Source organism: Schistocerca serialis, chromosome 5 (genome assembly GCF_023864345.2).
Source record: "Schistocerca serialis cubense isolate TAMUIC-IGC-003099 chromosome 5, iqSchSeri2.2, whole genome shotgun sequence".
Lineage (NCBI taxonomy): Eukaryota > Metazoa > Arthropoda > Insecta > Orthoptera > Acrididae > Schistocerca > Schistocerca serialis.
In genome coordinates, this window is record NC_064642.1 from 833,054,131 (window position 1) to 833,080,053 (window position 25,923).

At 45.1% G+C, this 25,923-nt stretch overlaps 1 protein-coding gene across 5 annotated transcripts in view; it reads left to right on the forward strand.

Annotated features, from left to right (window-relative positions):
• LOC126481546 (neurexin-1) overlaps positions 1–25,923 on the forward strand; it is a 2,075,559-nt gene that overhangs the window by 1,699,417 nt on the left and 350,219 nt on the right. For all 5 annotated transcript variants that reach the window (XM_050105375.1, XM_050105377.1, XM_050105378.1 and 2 more), the window contains one exon: positions 21,893–22,113. In XM_050105375.1, the coding sequence (XP_049961332.1) occupies positions 21,893–22,113 (221 nt within the window). The remainder of the gene's footprint in view (positions 1–21,892; positions 22,114–25,923) is intronic.

Genomic DNA, 25,923 nt, shown 5'->3' on the forward strand with positions numbered 1-25,923 from the left:
CGACATTTGCATTCAATTGGCAAAGTTCAGAAATCTGGTGTAGGAGTACTGCATGCTCTAATTCGAAACAACAAACATCAGCGGAGTAATTATTATTGAACGTCATCAGGTCGCTCATTGAGCATTCGTATGCAGTACTGTTACTGGTGACGTGTTATGATGCCTTTATCGTTAACTCCCTAAGAAGAAATGAAAGGCTGAGCCCCACCAAAAGACATGAACTCGAGCAAAGAGTAGTGTGAACATAATATTTTACATCTGATAGCTCCGAAAGTGCGTTTTGGGCTACGAATTCTGCCCCAAGGGCTGTATGCAACACAGCTGGAATTTGTTGCCAACAACTGATACACCTTTCGGTCGCAGTGTAAGAAAGTCGAGCAACAAAACTACATCAACTGTGCTACTACATGATAACTCACTCTGTTGGTTTGAGAAACAAAACTATCAAGAAAATTGATAGGAAAGTCGTCTCTCGGACACTTGTATTGATAGGGAAGTCCTCTCTCAAGCACTAGTCCCTTTCATCATGTATTCGTAAAATATTACCTTTCCCGATCTTGATCGATCAACCGTCAAGGCAATTCATTTCTAGACGAAAATACTCTTAAAACTACTCTGGTATAAAGATATCGTTGGAACCATTAGGTTTCTACTGGCGTAGAATTTGTAAACAACTTTAGCATTGTCAGATCATTTCCTGTATCATTCGCAATTATTATGAAAATGTGGCATTTCATAGATATAATTATGTATTCACAACATCAAAAAATATGTCGGCATTATGAATTTGGCAGTACCGTAAGGTTTTCGCTCTGACATTATGGGTTACTGAAAGTAGCAAGGCGAATTTTACTCGAGCGTTGTCTTACGATTCCCTTATTGCGTTTGTATGTGCCTGCTTGTAGCTCTGCTACAAAAGAATTAAAAAATTGGCTTTCAGCGAGTCTCGAAAGGCGAACGAAAGCAGCTTGCACCTGGTAGCCAAACATGTTTCTTGGAAACTGGCTTTTTCCTAAAGTGGGAAGACATTCTTTTGTGGTTGAATTGTTGGCAAATGTCAGTCAGACGTGTGCCGTTGGTCTAAGCGTTTCGGTGTGTTGAATTTGTACCAAGGATTTTTCTACAGGTTTTTTCTGTCTCAAATAGAGAGTTGAAGTCTGCCATTAGTATTTTCACGTCATCTTGGTGAATCTTGCTCATGGTATTTTCGAGTGTGTTCCAGAATTTTTCGACATTTTCGGTGTTTTCCTTATTTTCGATGTTGGTGGGGTCATGTGCATTTATGAGTGTATATTTTTATAGGGGCTCTGAATGAGCATAGTCATAAGACGATTGTTGATGGGTGAGATTTCTTCGACAGAGTTGATGATAGATCTGTGCTCGAGAAATGCAATGCCGAAGATTGGTACGCCTTTCGCTACCTTTCGTTGTATTTTGCTCTTGAAGATGTCATGGTTTCCGTAATGCAAGTTTTAATTGTCAATTAGTCGTGGTTCTTGAAGAGCAAGGATGATAATTTTTTGTCGGTCGACTTCTTTTGTGAGATTATTTAGGTTTCTTGTTTGGATCAATGTATCGATGTTTAGTTTTCAAATGAATGTTTTCTGCTTGTAGGGAAATTTACCAGAGTTCTTAGATATTCTCTGCCGCGCTAACCTGGACTCCCCAGAGTGCGAAAATGCAACTACCACCTATCGGTGGCCAGGTTGTGTACCACCTGGGGTAAAGTTACCTTTGCTTGCATAGTTCATGTTTTCTTGTGTCTCATTGGTTTGGCCTGGGTGATACCGGGACCGGACAGGCCAGAGGGTGTTGAAGCCTTTGGAAGCAAATATTTTCAGCCATGATCATTGAGCTAACAGACGGTGAGCAGAGTCGAGGTGATTTTCACTCAGACGTGTCTGGATTTTGGGTTCAACGGATTGAGTAGCCGTTCACGATTGTGTTAGTATTTGGTTCACCCCAAGTATTTGATTTCCTCTGTACCACCCATATGGGGGAGGGTTTTCCCTATCGGCCACACGGGATTTTTATTTTTGTTACTAATATTATTAATATTGTCATTAAGTCATCAGCAAATCCGATATGGTAGAGCTTCCCACCACTGAAACACATGTGTATTATTCGATTCAATATTTCCATCAGATAAATATAGGTTATAGTTACGTTACATTACAGCTAGTCGACATATTTCTCACTTTTTCTTAGACAGTTGCTAGCTGTTACTCCATCATAGGAATTTATGTGCGCAGCATTGTTGCAATACTGACGTTCAAATAATCCGATTTCTGTAATTTCATTTCGATACAAGATCGTCCTAATCGGACTCAGCCAGTCAGTCTTAATGTGGATATCCGACTACGACTCTCATCATATGATAGACTGGGTAAACCACATTCTTAATCGGACTGTAGAATCCAGATCACTTATCTATGACAGGGCCTCAATTCTTAAACACTGTGGAAAATAATAATCCAATGTGCATATTGCACATACGTTATTTAAATATATATATATGAACTAACGAGATAACAGTTTATTTACAGGAGCAGAGCCCCATCCATCATAGCAGAGCAGTGCGAGATTGGTTTCAGGGCCACGAGAGGATAAAGCTGTTGCCGTTTGTTCCACGATCACCGAACATCAACCAGATAGAGAATATGCGGGCAGAGGTAACAAGATCATTGCCATGTGGACCTACAATTGCAAGCGGCCTTCGGACGAATATAGAAAACGTATGGTGGGGAGTTCAAAATGGTTCAAATGGCTCTGAGCACTATGGGACTCTACTGCTGAGGTCATTAGTCCCCTAGAACTCAGAACTAGTTAAACCTAACTAACCTAAGGACATCACAAACATCCATCCCCGAGGCAGGATTCGAACCTGCGACCTTGCGGTCTGCAGCGCCTTTAACCGCACGGCCACTTCGGCCGGCCTATGGTGGGAAGTAAACCATCACGCTACACTGTCTACGACTTAATGAAATCAATTCCCCTACGCCCTGGAGAAATCTTACGTAATGATCGTGGGTGGTTTGGTTACTAAACGTATACTCGTCCACAAAATCCATTGGGACAAATATCTGATAATCGGTCGCAGCTTTTTAGCGTACAACAAGCCCATTTACTTTCAGTCCCCTCCTTACAATTCTTGCAATGCAAGGTAACTGAAAAATCTCATCCACTCGACGCCAACTGAGGAACTGACTGGTGCATGTGTTGTTCAACACACAGTAGTTGTCACCCTCACTGGAATCTGACTGTTTGTGTGTGTGTGTGTGTGTGTGTGTGTGTGTGTGTGTGTGTTTTCGTGTTAACGCACAATCTGAATAAATACTATTAACATTAGAGAGACAACCAAGAATAAATATTGCATCAAATATGACTGTAAAGTATTTTAATGCGATGGGAAGTTACAAACTGAATGTTTACCCAACCCACGTCCTGCATGTTACGGTAAGTAAGATGTATTCACTCCATAGTATCGTTAGCAGAGATAGTGCGCTCTTGTTGTCGAGGCTCGCGACATGTGCAGCGATTAGCAGTGCCAAATGCCGCCGCAATTTGTTTTTGTTGGCTGAGCGTGGACACTGCAGCAGACGCTTCGCCCTAAACAGAAAGAAATCACCTTGGCTCTGACTGCAGTGAGCGGATATCACTGCCTGCGTGTTCTTATATTAACCAACGTGTGACTCTACTCACAGGTGCCATGGAGCAATTGCAACGGGTATCATGTCATTAGTCATCATAATATTAACCAGTGATGAAGTGTCCACTCTATTTGAATCCCAAGAAAATAGGAACCTTCTCACAAAGGAATATGAGGTGGTATCAAAATTTATCCAACATACAAAAATTAACTGCAGGGCTTTCATGTATGCAGTAATAGCACACAACGAAATATTATGTCCTGGAAACGTATATTTCATTTCCTCTTCTCATATTAACGCCCTTGTTTTAATATGGTTCAAATGGTTCAAATGGCTCTGAGCACTATGGGACTTAACATCTGTGGTCATCAGTCCCCTAGAACTTAGAACTACTTAAACCTAACTAACCTAAGGACATCACACACATCCATGCCCGAGGCAGGATTCGAACCTGCGACCGTAGCAGTCGCGCGTTTCCGGACTGTAGCGCCTAGAACTTCACAGCTGTCGCGGCCGACAAACACGGAAAACTAAAATTCCTGAGAAGCATGTAAGTCATTTCCTGTTCTCATATCACAACTTTTGTTTTAGTATGAAGTAAAAAAATAAACAGTTTAGAGTTCTGAAGCATAATATGACACCAGATTCATATCGTAGGCGCTATCGGAAACCCAAAAAGCAGGGAGATGTCCATTCTTTTGTCCAACAGTCTGTTTCCTTTCATGCATTACTCCCGCTAGGAGATTCTTATTTAAGGACTTGTGGGCATCAAGTTCTTCAGCAGAACAAGCCTTATGTTATTGTGCTAATTACGGTATGGAAAAAATGCAACGAAGACGAGTTCCGTTAGAGCAGTGAGGATATTTGCATATGTCTGACTGCCAGCTGCCACAACACTTCACAGAATCCTTGCGGCAGGCAACACAACTGTACGTGCACTTCAGACTTCATTCAGTGAGACGTCAGGAGATGGATGAAAATGTCAAATTAACGTCGCTTTCCGAGTCGTATTCAATCCAGAATGAGGTGTTATTAAGGTAGTTGAGCGTTCTACCAATTATAATTCCCGTATGAGTATTTCGATAGCCAAAAGAACCCGTTAGTGTGAAACTATCAGGAACTCCACTAATATCAAACTGCAAGAACTTGAGACAATTCGTCGACTCTTCTCTTCGCTGCTTGACCTATGACTGTTATTTAGCATTTTCTTCGTCCTAGTCGTAGTGCAAATGGAACTTCAGGGGCGCTTTCCGCTTTTCTTGACAAACATCAGCAACCTGTAATCACTGAGAGTCACAACTGCGTGATGATAATGGTGATGATAATGGTTCAGGTTGTCAGTAGTTGTGGTGGTATTACGCTGTCAAACTGCTTACAGGAACGTTAATGGTGGCGCACATAATCTAGCGCTGACTACCTACTTAAGTAAAGATAGTGTTGTGGCGTCGTCGCTTCTCTTTATTTCGCCTCAGCTTGAGTAATCCGATTTAACGAACATAGTACTCCAATCGCGGGCTCCTAATACAGTATGACTGCAGAGATTATCGTGCGGGTATTACATTAATTCTGCAATGAAATGCTTAACAAATCTTACCCTCAGCTATGCAACTGGAATGACTCATTACACAGGTACTCCATGTAGCACTTGGTTAAGTGATCGATCAGTTCGCTGCAATCCTGCTTGTACTGTTCGTAAATACTTGTATACTTCAAAATTGGTTCAAATGGCTCTGAGCACTATGGGACTTAACTTCTGATGTTATCAGTACGCTAGAACTTAGAACTACTTAAACCTAACTAACCTAAGGACATCAGACACATCCATGCCCGAGACAGGATTCGAACCTGCGACCGTAGCGGTCGCGCGGTTCCAGACTGTAGCGCCTGGAACCGCTCGGCCACCACGGCCGGCATACTTGTATACTGACCAGTCGTTATTTGACTAAATATGAACTACAACCTATTTCGCGTGTATATGACATGGGTTAGCGCGGCACAAGGGTATGAGTAAGGGCTGGATGCCGTTGAAGTCCCGTTACATTAATGGCAAGACAAATGTTCGCAAATCACCTCTATTGCCTCAAAAAACAACTGCATCTTAAATATCGAAGGATCGACGTCCACAGTGTCACAGCGCGTTGAAATACAGCAACGATGGCAGATGAAAATTTGCGACCGGCTGGGCTTCGAACCCAGACCTCCTGCTTACTAGACAAACGTTCTGATCACTGGACTATCTTTTTTTTTACGTTTGAGAAGACTTTCAGCACCGGCTAGGCGAGCCGGCCGTTGTGGCCGTGCGGTTCTAGGCGCTACAGTCTGGAGCCGAGCGACCGCTACGGTCGCAGGTTCCAAACCTGCCTCGGGCATGGATGTGTGTGATGTCCTTAGTTTAGTCAGGTTTAATTAGTTCTAAGTTCTAGGCGACTGATGACCTCAGAAGTTAAGTCGCATAGTGCTCAGAGCCATTTTTGGACCAGTATGCGGAGGCAAAGAGGGCAGGGGTCGAAGATCCGAAGCCTGGCCACAATGCCTCCCCCATACCTGTCACTGAGCCGCTGCATTATTCCCATGTATTCCATGCTTGCACCCGTATATTCCTTTAATTTGCAGAACAAAATTGAAGTAGTAATTAAGTAAAATAAATTACATATTGCCGCCTCTAATGCCGTGCGTTCCTTGTAGAACATACCTTATAACAATGAAAAGGGTGACGGGAAAATACATAACGAACATTCATTCAGGAATATATTCACAATTTAAGTTATTATGCACTGGATGCATATGAGGTATGTAAGGAAGCCATATACTTTTCAACAAATAAAAGAAATTTCTGAGTCAGAGGGGTTTTGCCAAATTAGAACAGTTCTGATTTTAGATCCAACGTAAAAGAACATTCCAGGAATAAACAAAGTGAAAGAATAGTTTTCTGATTCTAATGAATAAAACTGCCCACCTCTTTGTAGCCCACATAAAGCAATTGATAAAAAATTTCAAACCACCCCTTATATTTGTTATTCTTCTTCAGCTTAAAATGTTCTTCTGCAATATAGAACATGTACTCTACTAAGTTCGAAGTTTTGTTTTTTTATGACGTAAAACATAAACTGTGCCAGAAGCCACGAATAACTGTTATTCTTTGCGGACGGGTAACATTTCCAGTCGGGTTGTAAAGCTTCAGTTATCGGTATATGACTTTCTGCGGTTCTGTTGATAGTGCTAATTTCTTCCTAAATGGTTCAAATGGCTCTCAGCACTATGGGACTTAACATCTGTGGTCATCAGTCCCCTAGAACTTAGAACTACTTAAACCTAACTAACCTAAGGACATCACACACATCCATGCCCGAGGCAGGATTCGAACCTGCGACCGTAGCGGTCGCGCGGTTCCGGACTGAGCGCCTAGAACCGCTAGACCACCGCGGCCGGCTAATTTCTTCCTAGTCCAGTTCCAAATTCTGATTCTATTTTCACATAAGAAGATGTGTGCTACAGTTTCTACAAGCCGTCATTTGTCGCAGTAAGGAGATGGTCTCAATTTGATTTTCCATAATCATTCCGCTGTGGGTATGGTTTCCTTTACAAAGTCGCACTATACGGCACTTACTCTAGTTGGTATAATTTTACTGTTGATATTTTTCCAGACGTTCCTCCAGTTTTTTGTAGATTAATTTACCGGAATTGGTTTGTGAAGACGATGTCTGGTAATATAATCATAAACGGTTCTAGTGTTGGTTTGTGCTGGTAGAAGTCTTATACAGCTCCAACCGCCACAGTACTTTCGGACGTAATCTAGGCTGGCGTGCTACATTAACAGGAGCGTTCCTATTCCCTGTATCTAACGAGAGGACCAGAAGTTTCGTGATGCCTGTCTTAGTGGCATGTATTAGTTTGAAAGCACGTCTTTAATTCCAAGTCCTCCGTTTTGCCTCTGCAAAGTCGCCGTGTCGAAGAATACTTTGATGATATTTTGTTTCCACACATACCGAGAGGCTACAGCTAATATATTTATGTGCAGTGACCTACAGTATCGGTAAGACTGCTCCGACGTAATATATTTTTCTAAGTATGTATGTATTTATAATCTGAACTTTGTGCAGTCGGTCTAACGATCGCATGTCATGGTCCTTCAACAAGGTTCTGATGACATTAAGTTTCCGCTCCCAATTGTTCGTGGCCATGCGCTTGGGGCTTCGCCCTTAACCACAGTCGAAGTTGGAGACTCTTCAGTTACATCTAACCAGTGCGCATCTATTACACTATTGTAAGAACCGAGATGCAGTATTTTGGTATTAAAATTTTGTAAATTTGTGGTATGAACTTATGAGACCAAGCTGATTAGGTCATCGGTCCCTAAACTTACACATTACTTAATCTAAGCTAAACTAACTCACGCTATGGACAACACACACACAGACACACACACACACACACACACACACACACACACACACACACACACACACACACACGCCGGAGGTAGTATTCGAACCTCCGACGGTGGACACTGTCATGACACAGCAGACAACCTCTTTTCAGCACCTATCTACACACGCACCTCGTCAGGCGCGAATTCCCATTTTTGCCGCATACCACTTGCACGGTTCCCCTCAGGCCATTGTTCCACTAGCTTGCGTCCACACTGTATTCCCGCGAGGGTCGGACGATGTCGTGCGTCTAGCACTGAAAACATTCGATGACCCGTGGAGAACCAAATAATTATACAGGATGTTTCAGGAGGAATAGTAAATATTGTAGGAGACAAATTGTTGATATAATGACATATAACATGCCTCCAATTTTTATTGAACATACATATAGCTGGGTTCAATGCATTTTCGTTTCGTATGTTGGCCCGTACAGGACACAGTTGCCTACACTTCCTTGAAAATGAGCTTCCAGTGTCACTGGAAGAGGTTCATTTGGCTACAAGAATCCTTATGTTCCTCCAGCATTACGGGGCTCCTGCACATTCTAGTCGTCGGGTGACACATTATCCAAACCTAACATTTCCCGGAAGATGCATCATTAGATTTGGGCACTTTTCTTGGCCTTCGAGGTCCCTGGACCTTATCTCTTTCTATTTTTGGCCTGCGGGGATGGTTAAAGGCGAAGTCTACAAAGAGACGAGAGTAGTTGTATTTCCCGTGTGGAACCACTTTCGTTGACTCAAAAGCATTAACTGATATCCTTATGTCACGTCACAAGAGAAAATCACTCACAGTATTCAATTGAAATGACATGATAATATCAAGTGAATTTAGCAGGATAGTTCTGTGCCATCAAGGAAGTAACTCGTCGGTCACAGAGTTGCCAAACATATTCTGCACTGTTGCCAAGTTTCAGTTATACCGCCAGGAAGGATACCAGCTGATGTGTTCTGTGAGTGACCTCGGAAGTTACTATAGCTTCGTCTCAAAGTTGCGGGTGGCAAGGGCCGCAAGATCCTCATTATATGCCCATGAGTGTTATTCGCATTTCTGTAACTAGGTTTCGGGGCTAGAGTGCAATTACTTGTAATACATCGATGCACTGAATGCAAACTAAATGTCATAAATTAATAACTGCGACAAACATTTGTATTTTACAGTCTTAATCGGATCGAAACCTTGAAAGCGTATTCACCAGATGCGATTCACAATTTTGGAGCTGCTCCAGTGGTTGAGTTAGCAATGCCTCTTTGCTGTACAATTTTGTTATTGAGATCACTGTCATTGGCACATCCACCAGAAGACAGGCATGGCCTGGCTTATTGTTGTCAGCTTTCATGACGGATATTCTGCCTTTGCTCGAAACGTGAAGACTTAAGGTGAATTCGAACATTCCATATGGCGAAAATTTGATGTTTCTATTCTTCCAGCTCTAACATTCAAATAACTGTTACAATAAGCGGCAGAAAAGCGCCTGTGAGCCAAGAATTACGAGTAATAATGCACTCACAACTAGTGGAATCTGACAAATTCCATCTGTCATCTGATAATTGTGAAAAACTACTTTTTTCATCTTCACAGCACCACAGTATGAACTCAAGGGTTTCATAAGATACCTATACTTAATTTCGTTGTGATCGTTTTCAATGACAGTAGGGGAGGAGCAAACCCATCTGACTTGAAACATACTTTTCCAGCGGGATTTGAATCTTTGGCTACAGTTGCAGTAGCACGTCCAGTGAGGTATCAAGAATGTGAGCAATCACTCATTGCTATAGTATAGGCTAGGGCAGAGAGAAGCAGGTTTCCGACAAAGTAAACGATGAGAGACACTGTCCCTGTCACTTACTAAACAGCAATTGTTCAGAAAATTACAGCTATATCTAGTGAAATGAGTAGGTTGGTGCAGCTCTAGTCCGGCACTATCGCTGAATTGCCAAACATTTTCCGAATAGCACTTATGATAAAAATGTGTCTGTGTGTATGTCTGTTCTTTAGGACATTTCCGAAAGAACAGACCCTAAGAATCGCAATAGACAGACTTCTTAATCAGTTGAAGATTGAAGGACAGATGTCCAGGCTGTCATGGGCATTAAAATAGAACAACAGCGTCAGATGACAATTTCTGCCTGACCAGATTCGAACCCGGATTTACAAAATTTTAATACCAAAATACTGCATCTCGGTTCTTACAACAGTGCAATAGGTGCGCACTGGTTAGATGTAACTGAAGAGAGACTCCAACTCGGATTGTAGTTAAGGGCGAATCCCAAGCGCATGGCCACGAACAATTGGGAGCGGAAACTTAATGTCATCAGAACCTTGTTGAAGGACCATGACATGCGATCGTAAGACCGTCTGCACAAAGTTCAGATTATAAATACATACATACTTAGAAAAATATATTACGTCGGAGCAGTCTTACCGATACTGCAGGTCACTGCACATAAAAATATTGGCTGTAGCCTCTTGGTATGTGTGGAAACAAAATATCATCAAAGTATCCTTCGACACGGCGACTTTGCAGAGGCAAAACGGAGGACTTGGAATTAAAGACGTGCTTTCAAACTAATACACGCCACTAAGACAGGCATCACGAAACTTCTGGTCCTCTCGTTAGATCCAAGAAATAGGAACGCTCCTGTTAATGTAGCACGCCAGCCTAGATTACGTCCGAAAGTACTATGGCGATTGGAGGTGTATAAGACTTCTATCAGCAAAAACCAAAACTAGAACCGTTTATGATTATATTACCAGAAATCGTCTTCACAAACCAATTTCGGTAAATTAACCTACAAAAAACTGGAGGAACGTCTGGAAAAATATCAACAGTAAAATTGCTCCATGGCACCTGTGAGTAGAGTCACACGTTGGTTAATATAAGAACACGCAGGCAGTGATATCCGCTCACTGCAGTCAGAGCCAAGGTGATTTCTTTCTGTTTAGGGCGAAGCGTCTGCTGCAGTGTCCACGCTCAGCCAACAAAAACAAATTGCGGCGGCATTTGGCACTGCTAATCGCTGCACATGTCGCGAGCCTCGACAACAAGAGCGCACTATCTCTGCTAACGATACTATGGAGTGAATACATCTTACTTACCGTAACATGCAGGACGTGGGTTGGGTAAACATTCAGTTTGTAACTTCCCATCGCATTAAAATACTTTGCAGTCATATTTGATGCAATATTTATTCTTGGTTGTCTCTCTAATGTTAATAGTATTTATTCAGATTGTGCGTTAACACGAAAACACAGACACACACACACACACACACACACACACACAAACAGTCAGATTCCAGTGAGGGTGACAACTACTGTGTGTTGAACAACACATGCACCAGTCAGTTCCTCAGTTGGCGTCGAGTGGATGAGATTTTTCAGTTACCTTGCATTGCAAGAATTGTAAGGACGGGACTGAAAGTAAATGGGCTTGTTGTACGCTAAAAAGCTGCGACCGATTATCAGATATTTGTCCCAATGGATTTTGTGGACGAGTATACGTTTAGTAACCAAACCACCCACGATAATTACGTAAGATTTCTCGAGGGCGTAGGGGAATTGATTTCATTAAGTCGTAGACAGTATAGCGTGATGGTTTACTTCCCACCATACGTTTTCTTTATTCGTCCAAAGGTCGCTGCATTTGTAGGTCCACATGGCAATGACCTTGTTACCTCTGCCCACATATTCTCTATCTGGTTGATGTTCGGTTATCGTGGAACAAACGGCAACAGCTTTATCCTCTCTTGGCCCTGAAACCAATCTCGCACTGCGCTGCTATGATGGATGGGGCTCTGCTCCTCTAAATAAACTGTTATCTCGTTAGTTCATATATTTATATTTAAATAACGTATGTGCAATAAGCACATTGGATTATTATTTTCCACAGTGTTTAAGAATTGAGGCCCTGTCATAGATAAGTGATCTGGATTCTACAGTCCGATTAAGAATGTGGTTTGCCCAGTCTATCATATGATGAGAGTCGTAATCGGATATCCACATTAAGACTGACTGGCTGAGTCCGATTAGGACGATCTTGTATCGAAATGAAATTACAGAAATCGGATAATTTGAACGTCTGTATTTCAACAGTGCCGGCCGAAGTGGCCGTGCGGTTAAAGGCGCTGCAGTCTGGAACCGCAAGACCGCTACGGTCGCAGGTTCGAATCCTGCCTCGGGCATGGATGTTTGTGATGTCCTTAGGTTAGTTAGGTTTAACTAGTTCTAAGTTGTAGGGGACTAATGACCTCAGCAGTTGAGTCCCATAGTGCTCAGAGCCATTTGAACCATTTCAACAGTGCTGCGCACATAAATTCCTGTGATGGAGTAACAGCTAGCAACTGTCTAACAAAAAGTGAGAAATATGTGGACTAGCAGCAATGTAAATAATTATAACCCATATTTACGTGATGGAAATACTGAATCGAATAATACACATCTGTTTCAGTGGTGGGAAGCTCTACCATATCGGATTTGCTGATGACTTAATGACAATAATAATAATAATAATAATAAATATCCCGTGTGGCCGATAGGGAAAACCCTCCCCCATATGGGTGGTACAGAGGAAATCAAATACTTGGGGTGAACCAAATACTAACACAATCGTGAACGGCTACTCAATCCGTTGAACCCAAAATCCAGACACGTCTGAGTGAAAATCACCTCTACTCTGCTCACCGTCTGTTAGCTCAATGAGCTTGGCTGAAAATATTTGCTTCCAAAGGCTTCAACACCCTCTGGCCTGTCCGGTCCCGGTATCACCCAGGCCAAACCAATGAGACACAAGAAAACATGAACTACGCAAGCAAAGGTAACTTTACCCCAGGTGGTACACAACCTGGCCACCGATAGGTGGTAGTTGCATTTTCGCACTCTGGGGAGTCCAGGTTAGCGCGGCAGAGAATATCTAAGAACTCTGGTAAATTTCCCTACAAGCAGAAAACATTCATTTGAAAACTAAACATCGATACATTGATCCAAACAAGAAACCTAAATAATCTCACAAAAGAAGTCGACCGACAAAAAATTATCATCCTTGCTCTTCAAGAACCACGACTAATTGACAATTAAAACTTGCATTACGGAAACCATGACATCTTCAAGAGCAAAATACAACGAAAGGTAGCGAAAGGCGTACCAATCTTCGGCATTGCATTTCTCGAGTCAGATCTATCATCAACTCTGTCGAAGAAATCTCACCCATCAGCAATCGTCTTATGACTATGCTCATTCAGAGCCCCTATAAAAATATACACTCATAAATGCACATGACCCCACCAACATCGAAAATAAGGAAAACACCGAAAATGTCGAAAAATTCTGGAACACACTCGAAAATACTATGAGCAAGATTCACCAAGATGACGTGAAAATACTAATGGGAGACTTCAACTCTCTATTTGGGACGGAAAAAACCTGTAGAAAAATCATTGGTACAAATTCAACACACCGAAACGCTTAGACCAACGGCACACGTCTGACTGACATTTGCCAACAATTCAACCACAAAAGAATGTCTTCCCACTTTAGGAAAAAGCCAGTTTCCAAGAAACATGTTTGGCTAAAAGGTGCAAGCTGCTTTCGTTCGCCTTTCGAGACTCGCTGAAAGCCAATTTTTTAATTCTTTTGTAGCAGAGCTACAAGCAGGCACATACAAACGCAATAAGGGAATCGTAAGACAACGCTCGAGTAAAATTCGCCTTGCTACTTTCAGTAACCCTTAATGTCAGAGCGAAAACCTTACGGTACTGCCAAATTCATAATGCCGACATATTTTTTGATGTTGTGAATACATAATTACATCTATGAAATGCCACATTTTCATAATAATTGCGAATGATACAGGAAATGATATAAATACAGACCTTTTCGAAGTCAAAAGTCGGTAATATCCTACTAATTCGTGTTAAAATAGGTTCAGTCGTCTTACAGACACTTAAAGCTTTATTAAGGTTGGCTGCCGTCGTGATGTTTCTGTAGTAAGCTGAATGTAATTTGTATTAGTACAGTGAATATTTTAATTGCATTTTCCATTACTTTACTAAACGCAACAGTAATCGTCAAAGAGAAATTAATCAGCAGCAGAATTTTGTTTCAAGGTATCTAAAACGATCTGACAATGCTAAAGTTGTTTACAAATTTTACGCCAGTAGAAACCTAATGGTTCCAACGATATCTTTATACCAGAGTAGTTTTAAGAGTATTTTCGTCTAGAAATGAATTGCCTTGACGGTTGACCGATCAAGAGCGGGAAAGGTAAAATTTACGAATATATGACGAGAGGGACAAGTGCTTGAGAGAGGACTTCCCTATCAATACAAGTGCCTGAGAGACGACTTTCCTATCAATCTCCTGGATAGTTTTGTTTCTCAAACCAACAGAGTGAGTTATCATGTAGTAGCACAGGTGATGTAGTTTTGTTGCTCGACTTTCTTACACTGCGACCGAAAGGTGTCTCAGTTGTTGGCAACAAATTCCAGCTGTGTTGCATACAGCCCTTGGGGCAGAATTCGTAGCCCAAAACGCACTTTCGGAGCTATCAGATGTAAAATATTATGTTCACACTACTCTTTGCTCGAGTTCATGTCTTTTGGTGGGGCTCAGCCTTTCATTTCTTCTTAGGAAGTTAACGATAAAGGCATCATAACACGTCACCAGTAACAGTACTGCATACGAATGCTCAATGAGCGACCTGATGACGTTCAATAATAGTGACTCCGTTGATGTTTGTTGTTTCGAATTAGAGCATGCAGTACTCCTACACCAGATTTCTGAACTTTGCCAATTGAATGCAAAAGTCGAATGATGGTAAAATGGTAATCTATCACACATATCAGTAGTCTAGACTTCCTTAATGTGGAAAATCATTCATGCCAGAACGATCTTTGTTGAAACAAGAATATCTTTTTCTGGCGTATTTTTCCCAAAAGCACTCGCTCCACACACAATTCAAATCTTTCTAGCTGTCTCCTCTGCATTCACCCCTCTGTTATACCAAAAGTAAACGTTGTGTTGCAGATGTTACAACTCTTTCCACTTGCGACTCAATTTTACAATGCTTAACTGTAGTTTTCCAAGTATGCAAAATCCAATGCTTAACTGCAAGATGATAACTAGAACTTCAAATTCGAAAATGACAGTTGAGACACACACTGACAGCGTGGCGCGGCCTTCACATGAGCGGCGCCGGATTTCAGGCGGCGGGTGGCGTCTGGCCGGTGGCCGGTAGCCGCTGCAGCGCGTGGAAACGCTCGAGCGTAAGCTGTTAGGATCGCGACGCAGCCACGAGCTGTCCGGCGGAATTGTCGCTGGAATACTTGTTATTGCTGGCGGGTAGAATGTTAAGCGCATTATCTTCGATGCTCAGTCAGACTCACAACTTTAGACCGAAATGTGGTAAAACAAAGAAAAAAAAATGCAGTCGGACGCGAACTGGCGACTGTAAGTTTAGAATGCGCGACACTTACCACTTTTTTTTTTTTTTGGCGGAACTGGAAGGCAAGGTAAACAATCTTTATTCGTACAATTGTGCTGTCCTAGGGATAAGAGAAGTATCGAGGCAGCAAAAACAATTTGGAAACCATAAAATCAACGCAAAGGCCGCACTCTTTCTTTCTTTTTAAACAGGCTAAAGTAAATGTCAATGCTAGTCACGGGCGGGGCTGAAAATGAAGTCATCATCTGCATCACAATCCCTGCAGCACGCGGTGTCGCATCATAAACCTGACAGAAAGCCATATAATCCTGACCATTTCTGCCAGTGTGGGCGGTATTTATTTCTCCTGCGTCGACCATTCGAAGGACCATTATCTGAGGCGGTTTCGGTGTTTACCATCGTTGTGTGTGTGTGTGTGGTTTTTTTTCACGTTACCATAGTGCAGTCATAACTGGCGCCAACAGGTAGGGGCCAGTTTTCTTCTCATTGTGCTATATGCCAATATAATTGAACCGCGCAGTACTGTCTCTAGTCGTTCTGCTGCAGGAGTCTTCCCAGTTCTGGGACACCCCAGCTGTCGGGCGGATTGTGAAAAACACTTGCTAAAAAATTGGAAAAGTAAGTCCTGTCTTTCGTATGACTCCGTACGAGCTCGTGTTGTTCTTGTAAATACATCCAATAATCCATCACGGACTTAATATCGTACGAATACAAATATTTCGCCGCATGTCCAGCGATACAATTGACCGCATAAGTCTTTTGTTTGGGAAAAAAGGTCTTGTCCGGTAGAAAAAGTACATCCGATGTGATTTCTGTGTAGTTAGCGCGCCGAAGGAAGGCCAGTATTCAACGCGTCAGCATCCAGACGTCCCTCGCTGCGCCACACACTAAACCATGTTCTTCCGTTGCTAACAGTCCATAGTTTGTGCAAAGAGGAGAATCGACCATATGAATTGTATGTAATCGACTCCTGGTCACAAGTTTACGGTTTATAAGAATATACCACATTGATCTCGCTGCTGTTGACAGTAATGGAATATGCACTGCACACCAAATGTGGTTCCACGTTCTCGACGGGTATTTGAATTCCATTACGTTGCGGGCATGGTGATCCATCAAGCACCTATAGATCTCCCGAGTCGTGGGTATTCTCGTCGAAGGTACTTTCAGACGAACATAACTGTAATCAACAAGAAATGAGGCAATGTGTGCAAGAGAAGGCGAAATATTGCCCGCCGCAATAGGGGGTTCGTACGAAGGCGGAACAAGTACTTCTATCAGAGCTGACGTTATGGTATGCTTTCTTTGTTGCCAATTTCGTATCATCGCTCGCATATAAAGCGCCAGAGCTTTGTTTCGCACGTTTGTGAGGTTGAGGCCACCGTTCCGGAACTGTAGCGTTAACGTATCATATTTGATCTTAAATAACATCCCAGTACTGACATAGTAACAAAAGGCAGCCACGAGGCGGTCTGCGATACCCTTCGGTATTGGTAGGATCTGCGCTAAATGGGGCAGTCGTAACTCTATGTGAACGTTGGTGTATGCCACACGTTGGATCATGCCAAAGGCTCTCAGTGAGTTGTTGCGTATCGTCAGACGAACATTCTGCAGAAACCGCCGAGAACTCGCCGCCGCTGACCGCCGTAGCGAACGGGTAAATGTAATCCCCAGACATCTCAGCGATTCCACCGTCTGAAACGGTCCCAGTACGTCTTCCAGACCCCGTCCAATGTGCATAATTTTGTATTTCGTCATGTTAACGATACTGCCTGCCGCCGTCCCGTAAGAGTCTAGATGTTCAACAGCCTGACGCACTTCATGTCCTGATCTAACAAGAAGGATCAGGTCGTCCGCATATGCGCGACAAACGAAAGAGGTCTCATTAAGCGCTATCCCAGTAAGTGAGCGCCTCATAACACACATCAGCGGCTCAAGCGCTATCGCAAACAGCATCATGGAGAGTGGGCACCCTTGTCGGACTGAGCTCTTAATAGGAATCGAGCCCGCTTCCCGACCGTTTACAATCACCTTCGATGTAGCCCCTCGTATTAGCCTCATAACGATGGAGATGAAAACAGGTGGAATCGCCATTCGGCTCATGACTGACGCCAAGAAGTCATGGTTTATCCTGTCGAACGCACGATCGAAGTCCACAGATATCATCGCTGCTCGCATTTTACACATTTCCGCAAGGGCGGTAACGTCACGGTATTCACTTAACGCCGAGGAGATGTTGCTTCGCACCCCTAGGCAAGCCTGATCAGGGGATATTGTCCTGGATATCGCCAGCTTGAGACGAGACGCTAGTAGTCGTGCAAAGATTTTATAGTCGGTGTTTAGCATAGTGAGAGGCCGATATTGATTAACACTGCGACTGCCCGCCATCTTCGGGATGGGAAGAAGAAAGCCCGTCACAAAATCCGACGGTAGGCGCATGTCCGGACGCATCGCCTCATTGTACATCGACACCAACTGTGGCATCATCATGTCCACGAATTCTCGATAAAACTCTAGCGTAATCCCATCTGGCCCCGGTGATTTATGGGCCGCTCCTTTTGTGAGTGCCACCTTTATATCGTCTTCTGTGAGTGGCTCCATAAGCGCTGCCTTATCCGTCTCTGTCAGTGTCGTTTGCAGATGTTGCAGTATCTCTTCCCCCACCAGACGGTCCGTCGGTGTACCGGCATAGAGGTGGCGGAAATGCTCTAAAAATTCGTTTGCAATGTCCTGTTGTGTTGTCAGTTGACGGCCATCTAAACCGTGGAGCACTGTTACCAATGCCCGGCGGTAACGTTTATGTTCCCGCGACACATGGTGCATCGAGGTGCGTTCCCCAGTGATGGTGTCGAGACATCTTGCCCGTATTGGGATGCCACCCAGTCGTCGTCCCGTGATCGATTGGATTTGTGCCTTGACACGATGAACTTCCGCATGATGTTCTGCAGACGGCACCTGGAAGGACAGCTCACGAAGCGTGGTGTAATAATAATCAAGAGTGTCTCTTTGCCATCTCGTCTTATCCCGACCATACTGTATGAGAGCTCTTCTTATTGCCGGCTTAGTACACTCGAGCCACCATTGAAGCACGGAGGTATACGTTGGTAGACAGCGTTGACATGTGGCCCATACCACCTCGACTCTCTGACGACATTCGGGGTCCGCCAAAAGTGACGAATTGAGCTTCCATGTCCCGCGGCTTCTCCGCACACTTTGCCTAGGGAGTGATATGGTACAAATGTAAGCCAGATGATCAGCAAATGCCGCAGGCCATCGCTCCGCGTCGACCACCTTATCCTGCAGGCCAACCGAAACATATATTCGATCGAGTCTGCTCGCCGAGTGACTGGTATAAAAAGTATATCCCTCACGGTTCCTATGAATCATGTCCCAGGTGTCGCTTAACTCCAGATCCCGGCATAGCACATGCAATTCACGACAGGTATTTTAATGTGGAGTCTGGTCTTTTTGGGCTAAAACACAATTGAAGTGACCACCTATAATGAAATGATCGAATCTGCCGGTAAATAAGGGCACAATCTCTTCCGAATAATATCTCGCACGCGCCCGTCTGTTGTCTGTGCCGGAAGGGGCATAAACATTGAGAATGCGAATTCCATTAACAGTTATCGCCAGTCCTCGTGCCGAAGGTAGATAAGCCAGGTCGCGAACCGGAATCCCGTCCCGGACCAATATCGCCGTTCCACTGTCGTTGTTCGAGTGCGGCGAGGTGTAGGAGATGTATCCATGGACTTCCTGGAACTCAGGAATGTAAATTTCCTGCACCATCAGTATATCCACATCCAACGTGTATATCATGTCCCTAAACAACTGCTGTTTCACGGGCGATCTAATGGTATTTACATTCACTGTCCCTATTCTGTATGCCTGGGGTCGAGTATCTGTCATCTCCACATGATGTTAAAATGACAAAGTTTCACCGTATCGATAGTCCCTTTACACATCCGCAGAGGGTCGCCCGACGGACGTGTCCCTGCGGCATTAGGTTTCTTGAGATGCGGACGGATGCGAGTCCCCACCAGTAGAATGGTCCGCATCGGTGATTTCGTCGACCTGCTCATACCAGCTGATATTATTGGCGTGCTCCAAATTTTCCGGTGCGGCATTGATGTGTGACATCTGTTGTTCTATCGCAGCTTTAGACTCCACCGCAGAAGGGGTAGCAGGCCCCTGAGCGGATGCGTCTTCTGAGCGACATGACATCTTTTCACTGTCCGAATTCATATAGTCTGCGACATCCGAAGCTTGTGGTTCCAAGTCAGACAGGTCCAAAGTGTTGGACTCATCTGGGCTCTCAAGAAGAGAAGGGAGCGTCTCCGCAGAGTTTAGTCGGCGCTTCTTGCGGCGCTTAGGCGAGCGTTGTTTGCGGGCCCTAACCTCGGCCTCTGGTGTTGGCGAATCTTGCATCACCTGCGCTCTCGCCGCCGCCACAACGCCCTGGGGCCGTTCCACTTCAGCTTCCATGCCTGTTGTGATGCTGTCATCCTCTTTCTCCACCGCCTGTAATGTATGGGATTGGAGGTTGGTCGGAGCCATTCCTTCTTCAGTGGGGTCCGAAGGCGCCTCAATCAACTGCGGCGTCGGTTCGATAGTGCGCTCCGACCTCGGCGTCACCTCCCCGCGAAGCGCCGCCACGTAAGTCATCGGCAGTGGCGTTGGTGTGGTCGGATTCTGGAGGTCTCCGCTGGGGAGTTGCACGAGTCTCCTCTGCATACACGCAGATCGAAGATGTCCTTCACCACCACACCCGGAGCATGTCCGGGGCTGTCCATCATAGATGACAATAGCTCGACAGCCGCCGATGTTGATGTACGATGGCACATGTTTCGTAAGCGCAATTCGCACCTGTCAGACGCCATTGAGCACTGGATACGTGCTAAAACTTGCCCAACGTTCGTCCGTATGACTGATAACTCTGCCATATGGCTGGAGCGATTCAGTGACCAAGGATTCTGGTACCTCGAAAGGCAGCTCGAAGACTCGAATCGTACGCACGCCCAGGCCCGAATGAGCGACTAAAACTACGCCAATATGACCATCGGAGTGTCGGAACTGGAATCCTCGTTTGGCGGCTTCAACGATCCTATCGCATGCTGCGTCGTCAATCATCTTTACGTAAAGAGTGCTTCTCACGATCGATAAATGAATTCCAATAATCTCAGTGTAATTAAGATGCACTTCGTCCCTCAAGAAACGTTCGATTTCGAATGCCTTCGTTCGTGCATACTCGTCACAGAACGTGAACTGTATCGTGGTTTTTTGGAAATTGTGTGCCATTGCGTTCGATTCAAACAGTAACACACGTGAGTGACGACGGTGTAAACACCGCTTTTTCCGCGAACGTTCGCAGCCGGGACGTAAACAAGTCCGAGCTGCTCCGCGGCTAAAGGCGGACTGCCATTAGATCACGGGCTCTCACAGTCCGACAACCTCTCGGAAGTAGACAACACTTCCTCCTAACACTTCCGCATCTTGCAGTGTTGCCAGATTGTGCATATGGCCGGACTTAGAGTTGTCAGGGGTGGTCAGTTTTATTGGCCACCTTAAGTGAACGACTCGGACTTAGTCTCTGTGGCGGCCGGTCGGCGGTCAGTTTTATTGTCTAAGACCGTACATTCCTGTGACCACCGCTCCCATCGAAATTTGAATACGTATCATTTTTGAGATGTAGAAAAACACCTAACAACTTTCGTTTATGTCGCACAACTGCCCCTCAGTACTGGATTTTTTTTTTTTCCATCAGTGTACATTATGAACTGACGTTCCTTTACTACTACGAGATAAACTTACTTTTTATATTTGACCTTAGGGCAAAAGGAATGTTGTTAATAGTTACAAAACGTGCTCAATGAAACAAGTATTTATATGTTACGGCGTATATCGCATAATTCAGATATAAGTTGGTATCGACAACTTATATATACAGGGTAGGGGCAAATAAAAGTAGCCCATAGAACAGAGTTCCAGTGTACAAAAAAACACAGCAGAAGAACGAAAAAACGATACTAACCTGACTTCGAACCTCCTCAGCGAACAACTGATCACACCGTTGGGACGACTTTGTTGTCACGTAATTTTCCACAACGAACACCCGGTTGTCCATTGTGACTACATCGTACCCTTCGCACCGCTTTACTGACACTGACACAGCCTGCACTACGCACTGTGGCGGTGTGGATCACGTGCCGGGCTACACGCGGTGTGCGCGCCGCGCCGCGTGGAGTGCTCGTGCGCGTACGTCCGCGTCCGATCGTATCCACTCGTCCGGGCCACTTCTATTTGCCGCACCCTGTACTTGTATCGCATAACTGAGGAATGAGTGGGTACCGGGAGCCGGCGGACTGTTGCAGAGGCGACGACGCTGACGTTCAACGGCAGCCAGCTGGTGACGCTGACGGCGGCGGGCGAGGAGTGGCGCTGGCAGACGGAGGAGGTGTCGCTGCGCTTCCAGACGGCGCGCCCGCTCGGCCTGCTGCTGGCCACGGCCGCCGACAACTCGCACGACCGCCTCGAGCTCAGCCTGATGGCCGGCCGGCTGCGGCTCGCGCTGCGCGTCGCCGACCGCGAGAAGGTGCGCACGGCCACGTCACGTCTCTTCTACTTCCTTCCTCCTCCTCCTCCTCCTCCTCCTCTGCCTCTTGCGTCCATTCCACCGGCAACTTCAGTTTAAACGTGCCTGCCTCTAATTAGTCTTTCCTTTTACACTTCCTGTGAACGGATACAAACTTGCTATCACTACTCGTGTTTCCACTATTTCTTTCATAAATATTTATGTGTTGCACTCCATATTATAAACGAGACTAAATATAACGTGTGTATATCGTAATGAATGTAATATAAAATATATAGAATGACTTCTTAGATTGAGAAAGAGCCTAAAGCCGTAATCTAGCCGAGCTAAATACGCTGATGAGCCAAAACATTATCACCACTGCTCGATGACAGGCTGAACGCCTGGTGGTATCGCTGACACGTGACGCGTGAAGGAAACAATGTAACCGGAAGAGAGGCGAATGGCAAGTCATCGTAACGGAGATACTGGTCGCAAACACGGAAATCCACTGATAGGAGCGCTTTTGACAGAGGGTACCTTGTTGTGGCGCTGCGGCAGGAGACGAGAATCGCTGAAACGGCGAAGCTGGTCGCCTGCTGGAGTACTGCTGTCGCCAGGACCTGTGGAAAGGATGGAAGGATGGTGAAAGAACGAGCAGGCCGTACGGTATTTGACAACCGTGCCTCATCACTAGACGTAGAGGTCGCAGGTTCCCCCCACTGTGTAACCCGGGACAGGCAGCGCTGTGTGCCAGATCTGAAAACAGAGCACAGTGCTGGCGCAGGCGCAGGTGTTTCGGAGCGCACCGTTCAGAGGCCATCGCCGAACGTGGAGCTGTACGCCACACGACTCCTGCGCCTTCCTCTACTGACTGAACGACACCGTCAGTTACGACTGCAGTGGCCACAGCACTACTTATTTTCCATTGCGGATCAATAGAAACGTGTCATCTGTCGAACCAATCACATTTCTTGTTTCGTCAGGTCGACGGTTGAGTCCTTACACCCCGTCATCCACGCGAACGGCTGTTTGAAGGCGCACCGCGCCACCTACGTGCACGCTGGTGAGAGCAGAATTGTGCACCGGGCTAACAGAGCTGCACTTCTGCGGGACCTGTGTTAGTACTCGAAGGCAGCACGACAGCAGGCAGTTACGTGAACATTATTGCGGACCACCTGCATCCCTTCACGGTTAGAGTCTCCCCCTACAGCGATGACATCTTCAAGCAGGAGAACTCTCCGCGATGAGAACCGTGCTGCAATGATTTGAGGAACATGACAGTAGACTCACGTTGATCTCTTAGTCAGCTGAAACCCCTCATCTGTACCCACTCGAACACATATCGGACATCAGCTTCGTGCCCACAAATCACCGCCCTGACCTGTGAGTACTCACTGTGTGAGGTCTGAATTGTGCTAAGTGTAATCACCGCTGTACTGTGTTTGAAAAGTGGATCAACACGCTCTTAAACAGGTGCTCATAATGATTGAAAATTTAACTCTGTAGCGGAGTGTGCACTGAGGTGAAACTCCGTGTCAGATTAAAACTGTGTGCCGGACTGAGAGTCGCACTCGGAACCTTAGCCTTTCTTGAGCAAGTGATCAACCATCTGAGGTACCCAAGCACGACTGACGACCCGTCCTCACAGCTTTAATTCCGCCAGTACCTCGTCTCCTATCTTCCAAACTCCACAAAAGGTCTCCTTCAGACCTTGCGGAACTAGCACTCCTCGAAGAAAGGATACTCCGGAGACATGGCTTTGCCACTGCCTGGGGGATGTTTCCAGAATCAAATTTTCATTCTGCTGTGGAGTGTGCTCTGATATGAAGCTTCCTGGCAGGTTAAAACGGTGTGCCGGACCGAGACACGAACTGGGGACCTTTGGCTTTCGTCGGTAAGTGCTCTACCAACTGACCTATCCAAGTACAACGCACGACACGCCCTCACAGCTTCATTTCATCCAGTGCCTCCTCTCGTGCCTTCCAGATACTACGGAGCTATCACTCTAGCGAAGCCATCCTTCCGCAATATCCTTTTTTACGGGAGTGTTAGTCTTGCATGTACTAGTTTGTTCAGTTTGGTAGGTAGCAGGCGAGATAGTGGCGAAAGTACACCTGTGAGGACTCGTCGTGAGTCGTGCTTGGGCAGCTCTGTTGGTATAGCGCTTGCCCGCGAAAAGCAAAGGTCCCGAGTTCGATTCTCGGTCCGGCACACAGTTTTAATCCCCCAAGATGTATAATATCAGCTCACATCAGCTGCAGAGTGAAAATCCCGTTCTGGAAGAAGCCAGATACCATGCCACGCAGTCAAAAATTAAGAAATTAAAAGAAGTATCGCTAAACCTGGAATCAAACTCGAGTACTGTAATGTAAAGCAGTGCCCATGCACTGACTGGACAGCAGAATACTCAGTGAAGGTGCCCTCATACTAGTGATTACAGTATTTTCAAGTTACCTCTCTTTGACTACCATTTCTACCGAAAATGTTGACGGGATGAAATTTTATTACAGGCATTTCTGTTGTGTTAATACGCAAGGGGTCGCGGCGCGGCGCCGCGGTGCCTGAATTTCCGTTCACACTTCACAGTACAGAATCCGCCCCCATAGCTAAGTGGTCAGTGTACCTGGCTGCTGTGCAGAAAATCCCGGTTCGATTCCCGGTGCTGTGTGGGATTTTTCCTTGGTGGGAGGACTCGGCCGAGGCGCATTTTAGCCTCGCGATGCCAGCTGAGGAGGTGCCTGATTGAGAGAAAGCGGGTGCAAGGCCGAGGAAGCCGGCAGACCCCATCCCGCCCCGTACCGCATCCAAATGACATCTTTGGCCGAGGGTGACACGATGATCGGTCGGTCCCGATTGGTCCGTCTGGGCCACAATGCAGACCATGAGGGGGGGATAACTCGGGGGAGAGAGAGGTGAGATACAGCAATATGTTTTAGATAAATGTTGTTGGTGCAAAAAGGGTCACGCATTGCTACTGATGGCCGTGAACTTGAACGTAATTTTGAGGGTGAGTTAAAGGTTGAATGAGATCCAAGATTCGAAAACAGCGGCAAATTAAACGTATAAAATGACAAATTATTCGAGGTCATAGAAGAAAATATGTTTTTAGATCTAGTAGGGATTAACTCGAAATACAGTAGGGATACAGCAAAAACAATGTTGGATACAAACTGGAAAGGACATAAGGGGCTCATATCATTTGCAATAATCACGATCTTAAAGTTGATTCTCGAAGGTTGAGTTTTGTTTCATGGAAACCCTATTTGTGACGTCTGGTTTCGAAAGAGTGACCCGGCCGCTGAGGCCGAGCGGTTCTAGGCGCTTCAGTCCGGAACCGCGCTGCTGCTACGGTCGCAAGTTCGAATCCTGCCTCGGGAATAGATGTGTGTGATGTCCTTAAATTAGTTAGGTTTAAGTAGTTCTAAGTCTAGGGGACTGATGACCTCAGCTGTTGAGTCCCATAGTGCTTAGAGCCATTGAACCATTTTTTTGGAAAGAGTGAAGAGAGGTTTGACCTTTAAGGTTTAATTAACGTATTAATTCGCAAAAATAAATACATCACAAGTTATAAATGTTGTTTTGACACTTGCAAGACAGAACGAAAATATCAGAACGTGGATCATCGGTTTACATGTCGGTAAGTGAGTTTCCTCGCCTCTCGTTGCACGAGATGCTCTTTCCAGCTTGTGTCTAACATTATACTTTGCTGTATCCCTCCTCTATTCCGAGGTAATCCCTACTAGAACGAAAAACATCACTTGGAAAATCACGTTGAAGGTCTCGGCCATTAGTACTGATGTGTGACGCTGTTTTCCACCTACAACTTTG